Source organism: Henckelia pumila, chromosome 3 (assembly GCF_033568475.1).
Source record: "Henckelia pumila isolate YLH828 chromosome 3, ASM3356847v2, whole genome shotgun sequence".
NCBI classification, from domain to species: Eukaryota; Viridiplantae; Streptophyta; class Magnoliopsida; order Lamiales; family Gesneriaceae; genus Henckelia; species Henckelia pumila.
Genome location: NC_133122.1, coordinates 135,282,981 through 135,294,603, shown reverse-complemented (window position 1 = coordinate 135,294,603; position 11,623 = coordinate 135,282,981). Strand labels below are relative to the sequence as shown.

Below are 11,623 nucleotides of genomic sequence, written 5' to 3'. Positions count from 1 at the left end.
CATATAGAGTCTCAATGATGTTTCAAGTAATATGGACTAATGGTGTACAATCAAAACCGCAGACTTTATCCACTCGATAAGTGATAACCACTTGGAAAGTCCGAATAGGGTAGTTCGATCATTCATCATATGAATATCCATTTTCATGCTTTGAACATCTCTATGTTCCATACCAATGAAACGTGGTACTCGGCATCGCAAATGCTAGTCTCAATCTCGAGCGATCCTTATCCTTATTTGCGGACGGCTCAATTGACTAGGAACTGTTTAGAATATACAGTGACTATAAGATGTGTTTCATGATAGCCATCCCCATGTGCAACCACATCTTACATACACTATAGTATATTCAAGGTCTTTATCAAAACAACAATAGTATATCATAATATAACATTATGAAGAAAGATAAAGTCAATGCCATTATAAAAGTGTAAATTATATTAAACAAAATATTGTTTATACATAGAGTCACAAAAACCCTTAGCCACAAGTTGGCTAACCGGGCACCCACTCTTTCAGGGATTGGGTACAGTTACGACACATATAGGAGTCTATGCTTTGTTGTCAAGGATTCACCACATACTTGCGAGTGTGGATATCCTATGTGATCTGAGGAGATATTAGTGTGACGAATCTCTGGCCCGATTACATGATGTGTTTTAGGTTACTCGGTTTTCCTAGTAACACATGCGATGTCACTATTTGATCTCCAAGATGTAATGCATAGTTATCGAATCTCGAACGACTCTCGATGCACCAATGGTTGTTGATTCGATCGGGATATATGGATGAAGGGACCGTACTGTATGCTAACCAAAATCTACTGGTTCTTGCAGGCACTATCAGTGATACCTAGGGAATCATGGGGCGATGTTGCTAGACACTCTTACCATGATTCGTTGGGCAAGTCGGAAATTGTTGTTCCAAGTCACAAGGAGTTGTGAGCCCACGGCTAGCTGTATCCCTGAACCATTGAGGGTCACACAAGTAATGGATTACTAAACCCCGTTGAGATAGTTAAATTTAAAGAGTTAAATTTAATGAAAGAGAAGTTTGACTTCTTAACTAAAAGGGATTTGAATTTCCTAAAATGACATAGGGATGGGCATTTTTGGAAATCACTGAATTCGGATTCAGAAAAATTATCTTGACTTTAAAAGATGCAGAAATGGTTTCTGTGTACATTGGTAAAATCAGTTTATCAATAAGAGTCACGATGAATTTTATATTAATTTTTATAATAACAGGCTTGGCTTGTTGGGCTTAAGTTATGGATTATGGGCCCTAAGGAGTTAGAGTCCTAATATAATCATAACTTAATCTAGTCTAGAAATTATCTATAAATATATGAGTAGTGTTCGAAAATCAAAGGAATTCCATCTTGCAATTTTCGAAAAATCACTCATAATATTCAAGGGGAATTTTCGAATTCCTCTGTCCCTTTTGAGAAAATTCGGTCTGTGATTTTTGTGAAAAATTATATTCCGAATTAACAGATCAAATCTGTTTATTCTCTTCGATAAACATCTGATTGATTTCTAGTGCAATCTATCAGAGGGTTTCTGTTTTCTATTCGTGGACTTAATTTCGGAGATTGATCGTGAAGCCATCGGTTCCCGGAATTTACAAGAAGAGCAGATTAAATTCTGTTGGAGTCCATAATCAAGTCTTTGCTTGAAGAGGTAAAATATTATTAATTGTGATTATTATTATTTTACTTGTATAATTTAATCGTAAAGTTTTGATACCCATGATATGGAATTGTTCCATATATAAAAATTAAAATTTTTAAACTTCCGCTGCACCGGGTATCAATTCTTAATTGATTTGAAATATCTGCTTAATTATATAATTATTATATGCTTGTTCAAGTACACACAAACAGATGAAAAACATAAACTTGTTGCATTTCATTCATTGATCTGTTTCATAAGTTACACGAGCAAGATCTATCCTACTATGCATTTCACGGCTCCAGTTGATCATCCAAACACTTAGGGAGCCTTGACCATTGCAGACGTCATCCTCAAAGCATATGTTCTGCATCTCATCTTGCTCTGTGAGAAGAATGAGAAGCCGAACTCCTGAAGACTTCAGAACGTCTCGAGTACTTTGTGTACCTAGCATGAATTTTCACCATCGTATCCTTGAATAATTACGGAGACGCGCTGCAGGAGACAATGGAGAAAGGTTAGCACGGCGAGGACAGCGTAATAAATCAAGGAAATGCCACATCCTCATTCACCGCTCAAACACTCTCCTCTTGTACAGATCCTTCCGGATCTCGTACTCTTTTTCAACAGATAGAACATTGTTATTATCATTCATATTGGCCATTATATTCTGAATGCTCTATCTTGTGGCTCTAATGTATCACCTAGCTTTGTTTTTATAGGCACATTTCAAGGAGATGAAGGGTCATCCGATGCATCAGCCTCCCAAATGTCCAATCAATGTTTGCTTATTTATTATGGGTTATTAAATCTCTTGGATTGCGTCAATCCTCCTTGAGATTTTCAAAACTTATCGACGTTATTCTTTGAATTTAATACAATTCATATTCTATGCAAGAAAAGGAACAATCACGCAATTATTTCACAGACAGCAAGTCCAATCACAAATATTTTCTTTTATTTTATATGAATTATATCTCATATCTTGCTTAAGAATATTGCACGACATCGTGGCCAAATCTCTTGTGGCCAAAGCAGGTTCTTTTGATGCAATTACATCTAAGAAATTTGATGTTATGGTTGCTATTTCTGGTGGTATTACAGTCAATTGGTCTACTGTCCTGTTCAATATTCTATCTACTATGATTACTGCCCCAGCAGTCCAGTCTCAAGGGTTTGCGGTTCAACTTGGAGATATTTTGAATTATCTGAATGTATATCTGGGACCCTCCTCTGCACTTCATCCGCACAAGACTTTGAATGACAGAGCAATTGAAGTGTACAGGGCTAAGAAATTGATTGTCTTCAAACTTGGTACGTCTCACTCAGATGAGATTGAAGACTTGACTCTCCCGGATGAACCCAAGCCACTGGCAATCGAAGCAGCCAATGAAACCCCATCTCCCAAGAAAGCAGCACCCAGAAGGAAAACTACAACCAAGAGAAAAGATGTGATTTATTCACCTGAATTAGATGCATCAGAGTCAGATCAAGTAACTCTTGCAGATATTATTGTGCCTCATCCACAGAAGAAAAGGAAAGTAGTCAGGCTTCCTCCTCGGATTCCTTTGCCTATTCAAGCTGCACCAGTTCCAGCAATTCCAATCTCTATGGTGGAAAGTGTTGTTCCTCTGGTAACTCAGATGAACATCACAACTCTTCAATCTGGATTCTTCAAAAAGCCTGATGATGTATCAAATCCACTATCTAATGCTCAACAGATAATTGATTTGACTGCTGATTTGACAAATGGGTATTTCATCGAACTGAGGATCTCTTCTCAAATATCAAGAATTTAGTCAAGCTGGAAAGCATTGCAACTCTTGAGAATCGAATCCTTGAGTGGGCTGAGACTCAAGTTGTTTTTAGAGCTCTGGAAAGAAGAGAATTTGTACAACTCAGGCTTAAGGAAAGAATTCTTCGATCTCATGTACAGGTACAGAGAGCTAAACTCAATCCTACGAGTTTGGATATTTTTGATCAAACGGCCTCACTTAATCAACTAGAAAATGACGCTCATCTGCTGACTGCTAATGCTCAATTGATGAGACAAGATTTTCCACTGGAAGATCCAAACCAAGCACAGTCTTCTTTATCTGCTATTCATTCTGCTACAGATGAGTTAACCTTATCAGAAGAACTTAGTCTGTCTGCTGAAACAATCTCTCCACCCGTCTCACCTGTTAGAGCTACTTATCCTCCAAAGGAAGCTCTGATTATTGATGTTGTTCCTACAGAACAATCTGATGTGGAATTCCTATCTGAGAAACCACTGATCGCACTTTACCAAGAAGATTCATCGGGTGATCAAATCTTGCATGCACATCAAAATACACCATCTGGTTCTCAAGAACATTTGGTTACTGCTGAAGATATTGAAGAACCGTTGATTGCACAAGCTGTTCCTGACGAATCACTTGTTGAGCATCCAATTTCATCCGAAAATCAAACCATGGATGAACCACAGATGGACAATACTACTATTGAGGACTCCTTTACAAAAGAAACTCTCGTTGAACCACCAGAACAAATGCTGACCTCCACTGAAGATATGAACCAAGTAATTGTTCCTTTTGTTCCAGTTGCAGAACAAATTCAAGAATCATCTTCTAGATCAATGGATACAGTTTCGTCCGAACATTTGGTAATGGATATGCCTTCTATCTTCAAGGAAGTTAGACCTGATCTAATTCACAGTATATTCAGGCCTATTACCATCATATTCAAGGACAAGTTGGCTCTTCCATCTGCCACTCTCTCAGAGATATCTATCTCAGATCCAGATGATTCATCAACAATTATGGAGGATGTTGTTTTTGAGCCTCTTGTAGTTACTGCTTCAATGCTTCAACTTTGTGAATCTACTCATTCTGAAGATGCAGCTCTTCTTCTTACCATCTGATTGATGTCAGATCAGATACGTCTTTATCTGCATCTCTTACTCAGTTATTCAATCTGGTATCTAAGTTGCAAATCAAACAAGATCAAACATCTACGGAGCTTAGAGAATTCAAGTCACACATGCTCACAATGGTCACTAATATAGGAGAATCAGTATTGCATGTTCGAAGGAATCATACTACAGAGTATGTGAACATTCTTTGGAAACTTGAAAGCCTACAAGCCTCCACTGAAGCCAACAACAAACAAATTCATGATACTTTTGGTACTCAACTCACTGTTATACTTGATATCTTATCAGAGAATGGTGATGCCAAAAAGGGGGGAAAGGCTATCTCATCAAAGGACAAAGGCAAGGGAAATAAGTAAAGACTACCATATCAGAACAAGAGCAGAGTATATTAGATCAATGAAACGATATTCTTGGAAATTAATTTTTCACATTTATTTTGTCTAAAATTATTATTCAATCTATGACAGAACACTTTTGGAAAGATTTTTGATCTATCGTCTTCATCCTACTTTGATCCTCATCATACTTTGATCTGAATATTAACTTGGTTTTGACATCACCAAAAAGGGGAAAATTGTTGAAGATCAAACTCTAAAGTTTTGGTAATAACAAGTCAAAACAAAACCAAGTAATAAAATATTTTAAGGACTAATCCACTCGGACTCTTCTAGATCAAAACTTAAAGTTGCCAGATCTAATGTCCTATTCCGGATGAATCAAGTATTTTATCCACGTCACTTTACGAACAATGAATTACAACGGATCAATTTCAACAGACCTTCACTTGAGTAAACCAGATCTATCAAGATAGTTCAAGTAGCCATCAACCAGATCAAAGCCTCACTTTAAAGTAACCGTTTTTGAGGTTGTTGAAGTAAAAGACAAAATCATTCAATGAGATTTTGAACGTTGATCGGCCTCCATCAAAGTCAAGATTTGTGAGCCAATTAATGAGATATGCTGGCGGCTCAATCTCAGAGATTGTTGGCGGCTCACTGACTACTTTTGAGGGCTATAAATACTCGAGCAATTTCGAAGATTCAAGTACGAGACCAAGAGTGAAAATCACAAGCTATCGAAATCAAAGTTCATTCAAGTCAAAAAGCCTTCACTCAATATACTAACTCAGATACCCACATCATTAGATCAAAGTCTAGATATTTTGAGTTAGAGCATATTTCAAAGATCGATCAAAGAAACACATACAATCGATCCAGATCAAAGCCATTCACAGCTATCCAGATCAAACCACCGAAGCACATTTTGTAGCTTCATTTTGTAAACTCAAAGCAGAGAGTTTATTCTGCTTCGAGAGAGAGTATTGCTAGGAGTTCCTCTCAAAGGGTTGATTGGATTGGATTTGTATAAAGTGTTGTATAAGTCAAAGTTTTCTAGTGGAATCCTTCTGGAAACAGAAGAAGGGGTGACCGTAGGAGAATTCATCTCCGAACTTCCAGAAACAACTCTATCTCTTTACTCACTGCACTTAAATTATTTTATCTGCCTTAGTCTTATAAGTATTCAATCTGCGAGGAATATTTCTTCCACCTGACAATTTCAGATCTTTCGAGCAGATCAAAGTTTTAAGCAACAAAACTTATGTCTGATTCTTACAAATCAGATCGAAGAATCATCTAAAAATTTTAATAGTGTATTCACCCCCCCTCTACACATATTTCGATCCTAACAATTATTATTATTATTATTATTATTATTATTATTATTATTATTATTGTTGTTGTTGTTGTTGTTGTTGTTATAATTATTAATATTATTATGTGTTTTTAACTTTTATTTGACTAATTTTTTAAAAATAAAAGTAAATCGGTTTGGTTCTGATTGATTGGGTTAGTCGAGTTGGGGTTTGAGTAGGTCATTTTCGGGTCACTGAGATTTTTTTTAGTGATATCGTGAATCAACCTAACTCAAACCCCTCGAAATTTACACCTCTATTATAGGATAAGTTTAAGATGTGTTTAAACCACGATGAAATATGTATTTGATACCCTATGAATGGGTCCATCACATGTTATGCACAATTGGATTCCATAACTAAGAAACAAGGCCCGGATCCAGGTCTAAATGGTAAGATTGGCCCATGTTGGTAGGTGGTCGAGACGAAGTATGTTGGAGTTGGAGTGAAAGTGGGAGTTGGAGTTGAGTATGAGCCAAAATGTGGAGCAGTAGAGGGAGGTGGGAAGGTGATGAGGTGAGGTGTGGATGAGCTTAGGAGTTGAGGATGGCGATGGAGAAGGAGAGTAGCTAGGGTAGAGCATACCTAAGGTGTGTGTGTTCTTAGCCTAAGATTTATTTCAAGTGCAAGACCTCTTAGCTTCAGCCTCTCCTGAAGGGCGAGTCCCGGATGAACAAGCGCGTGAGTCTTTATAAGGTTCAAAAAGTCCACTGGCTTAATCACGATAAACTAATTTATATTATAATGCATGTTATTTAGAAAACTTAATTGATATGTTTAATTTTGTGTTTTATCGTCATGCCTGAAATCTTACGTGTTATGATGTTAATTTTTTTTTTAAAAAAAAAAACGTTTCATGTTTGCTATTTAATTTTGGAAATTAGAACGAAACTGGCCTTCGAGCGAGTTAATTAAGAAAAATATTTTCTTTAAATAAATTTTAAGTTGATGCAGTGTATTTTAAAATTGGGATAATAGAGTTTTTAAGGCTTTTAATTATAACTAATGTGTCGTGTTGAAAACTCATTAGTCACTAAATTTAATAAGCGTTCAAATTCTTTCTTAAATCTCATTTAGAACGCTGTCACTTCTCCCCTAAATCCCCTCTCATGTTTCAAATGCTACATCCAATGTTAGGGTTCTTCGATTCTCTAGGCTAGATCATCCTTCCATCCAGGTTAATTCGAAGCAATCATTTCAGGAAATTTTTAATGATTTTGAAACTCATTCAAGAGTATATGTATTTTCAAGGTAAACCCTTTTGCGATGGATTGATGATTTATGCATGATTCATGAAAATTCATGAGTATGTTGTTTAATTGTGCTACGTAAAGCATTACTGATGTTTTACGTTCAAGTTTATCATGGTTTATGTGATTTTGAAGCAAGAAATCAGAATTTTTGGTTGAAAGGTTGAAGGATATTTTTGGTTAAAATCTTTGAATGGTTGAGCGTTTTTTGTTCGAATATTTTGATGTTTTTATGGTGTTGGATGGCATTTTGATGGAAAAAATGTTTCAAAATATTTTATGAAAGGATTATTTATTCCTACAAAATTCCTTAAAGTTTTAAAAGATTTATTTAGTCTTTTGCCTTTCTTGGACTTGAAGTTTCTTGGAGATAAAGTGTACTATTATTTATTTCCTTATTGAGTTTATCATAATATTTATTGTCTCATATCTAATTGATTTATTTCTCAATCTTTGTAAATTTGATATGATCAAATCTAGAGGAATCCTACGTCTACAAAGAAACCATGTGAAGAAGGATTCTTTGGACTTATTTATAAAATAGGCGTGAAGGCTTACAAAGAGAGACACCCAAGAGAGACGACCGATAAGAGAGTTCTTGTGAGAGCTTATGAACGTGTAACTTTGAGAGAAATCTGAAGATTTTCTGAAGCTCGATTTATGGTTGTGTTCACCTATTTTCCTTGAAGGTTTGAGAGCATGTTGAAGACCAATTGAATATTGTAGCTCTCGTGTTTTGGCATCTAAGGCCAACTCCTTGCTTTGTTTTTTTTTATTCTATCTTGCATAGAATTTTAGGAGTTGTTTTTATTATTTATTTTCTCACATGTTTTTGAGAAAATTGATTTTACAATAATTCACTAGTTTAGGGTTTTGTAAACTCTTTGATTATTTTCTAGTGAAAGTTTTGACCTGAGGCATCGCAAGAGTATTGGATATTCTTGCTTAAATATCTGAGTCTATTTAACTTGTTACTAGTTTAGTTTATTCACGCTTTTATTAATTTTCGCTGCATATCACTCAAAGTGTTATTGAAGGTGTTGTCAACACCTGATGACAACACCTAAATCTGTTTATATGAAACCGACTTTCTCTTACAAGTGGCATCAGAGACATATTCTTGTTACACTAAGAACTGATGCTGTTTTGTTTATTTTATTACAGGGAATAATATGGACTCATGTACTACTCCAAATTCATTTTGAAATCTCCGGTTCTTGATGGCACGAATTATGCCTTGTGAAAGACAAAGATGCACTTTACTCAAAGCTATGGATGAACGTGCATGGAAGAGTATACTTACCGGTTGGACTGCTCCAAAGATCGTGGATAAAGATGGTGATTACATCTTGAAACCAGAAACTACTTGGACAATCGAGAAAGCACAAATTTCAAGTTTTAATGCTAAAGCAATCAACGCCATATTTTCCAGCATGGACATGAGTATGTTCAGCCTTATTGCTTATTTTGTTACTGCCAAGGATGCATTTGATACCCTACAAAAACATTGTGAAGGGTCTAAAAGTGTCAAGAGAACAAGGATGAGGCTGCTTAACTCAAAATTTGAGAATATCCGTATGAGCGAAGATGAAACAATCTCTGAGTATGATCAAAGACTTTGAGAATTGGTCACTGAAGCATTCAATCTAGGAGAGCCGATTGCCAATGAGAGACTTGTGAACAAAGTGCTTAGGTCAGTGCCTGAGAGATTCAATGGAAAGATTTGGGCTAAGGACAACTCAAAGATGAAGTTGACTGAATTAATGAGTATTTTTCAAGTGTTTGAGATGAATACCACTGCACAAAAGAAGGAAAGTAAAATATATAGCATTTCAAGCTTCTAATGACTCATATGAAGAGTATGTTCAATTTCGTCAAGAAGTTCTTCAATCTGATCTTGAGGATGATACGATTTCACTCATGACCAAAAAGTTCAATGATTATCTGAAAAAAAATGAAGAAGGTTAAGAGATCTGATAAAAAAACTTAAGGCACCAATGTTCTCTAACAAGACGTTGAGAATCACTGGACCAGAACAGTCACCAAGGAAGTTTACTAATCCTCCGAAGCCTCGACTGATGTTGGAAGGGAAGAAGAAGTCTACTTCAAAGAAGTTAGACACTGTTCAGTGTAATGCATGTCAAGGCTTTGGACATTATGCCAATGAGTGTGGTAACACGCTTAGAAAAGGAATGAACACGTCCTTGAGTGATGGAGAGTTTGAAGAAGATGAAGAAAGTCACACAGTCCTTACAGCTTTACTGGAAAGCAAAAAGTGCTTTCAAGTCAATCCTTTAGGTGTTGCCGCAGGAGTTGCCACACCTGGCCGCAACATCTCCCAAATGTCAGTTTGTTTTAATTCCTCTACTGTTGATAAAGTGTGTACTGTTGATTCAGGTGATGAAACATTGTCTATGGAAGAAGCTCGGATGATGTATGAAGAACTTTATGCTGATTGGATTGAAAAGGAATAAGTCGAACACTATTCTTGTGAAAGAAAACACTGATTTAAAGGCAACTGTTTCTAGACTTGAAAGTTTGCTGAGCAAGAAGGACCTAGAGTTATGTCAGGTAAAGAAAGAACTTGCAAAAGCTAAAGCTACGTTGACCAAGTTTAATTCAAGCACAACCAAGATTGACTCACTGCTCATAATGGGAAGAGATGGTAAGCTGGACTAGGCTTTGAGAACAGTAAATTTGAGGTTGGTGAATGCTCAAAAGATCCTGTGTTTGTCAAAGAAAGTTGCTGTACATGAAGCTCAACTAAAAAGGTCACTTCAACAGATCCTCCAAAATCAAAGCCACAGCCTACTGCTCCTTTAAAGTCTAGAAGGAAACATAAGTTTATTTGTCACTACTGTCATAGACCTGGTCATATTAAACCATACTGTTTTAAGTTGCAAGAAGACTACAGACAGAGATCTGGACCGAAGGTGTTGCCAACACCCTCCCACAACATCTCCAGAAATAGATCTACTGTAAGAAAGGTTTGGGTACCAAAAGCTGATATTCCCTGTTATATGATTTATACTGCTTTAAAAACTAATGTTTTAGGTGCTTGGTACTTTGATAACGGTAGTTCACGTCATATGACAGGGTCCAAAAAGTTTCTCACTGATTATGTTGAAAAAAAAAGTGAAAAAGTAACCTATGGAGGAGGTTCGAAGGGGAATATTGTTGAAAAAGGCACAATGAATGTTGTTGGTTTGCCTAAACTTCGCAATGTGCTTCATGTTGAAGGATTAAACGCAAATCTAATAAGCATAAGCCAGCTTTGTTATGATAATTTGCATGTGCAATTTGATAAGAAATTGTGCAAAGTTTTTTATAGTTCTAACTTGTCTGTAATGACAGGTACAAGATCATCTGATAACTATTATCAACTTGGAGAAGAGATGGCTTGTAGACACACAAAAGTGACAGAATTTGACCTATGGCATCAAAAATTGGGTCATGCAAATTTCAAGACTTTAAAGAACCTAAGTAAGCTTGATGATGTTAGAGGTATGCCTAATTTGAAATTCGGTATTCCATTTTTGTGTGAAGCATGTCAAAAAGGGAAGTAGACTAGGATGTCACACGAGTTGTTGTCAACATTTGTGACAACACGCTGTCTTGAGCTTATACATATGGACTTAATGGGTCCAATGGATGTTGAAAGCTTCGGTGGTAAGAAATACTCGTTTGTTTGTGTTGATGATTTTTCAAGATATACTTGGGTGAATTTTCTGAGAGAAAAATCAGACACATTTGATGCCTTCAAGAAATTTCTCACTAAGATTACGAATCTACACAAGCTGAAGGTAATCATAGTTCACGCTGCTCATAGTAAGGAGTTCGAAAACTCTTCTTTTGCAAGTTTGTGTGATAAACGAGGTATTTCTCATGAATTTTATTCTCCTATAACTCCACAACAGAATGGAATTGCTGAAAGAAAGAATAGAACTTTTCAAGAAATGACTAGAGTGATGTTAAGTTCGAAAAATATCTCAAAACATTTTTGGGCTGAAGCCTTGAACACTGCATGTCATATTTCAAATAGAGTATATTTGAGAAATGGTACTACTATGACATCCTATAAAATCCTCATGGG

General features: G+C 36.2%; 1 protein-coding gene across 1 annotated transcript; it reads left to right on the top strand.

Annotated features, from left to right (window-relative positions):
- Window positions 1–8,762: 8,762 nt before the first annotated feature.
- On the top strand, window positions 8,763–9,152 carry LOC140889553 (uncharacterized). The gene has a single exon (XM_073297267.1). The coding sequence runs from the start codon at window positions 8,763–8,765 to the stop codon at window positions 9,150–9,152; it is 390 nt and encodes a 129-aa protein (XP_073153368.1).
- Window positions 9,153–11,623: the final 2,471 nt, after the last annotated feature.

What these genes read in the sequence shown, in the direction of transcription:
- LOC140889553 (XM_073297267.1), top strand. Translation starts at nt 8,763, where the DNA reads ATGCCTTGTGAAAGACAAAGATGCACTTTACTCAAAGCTATGGATGAA.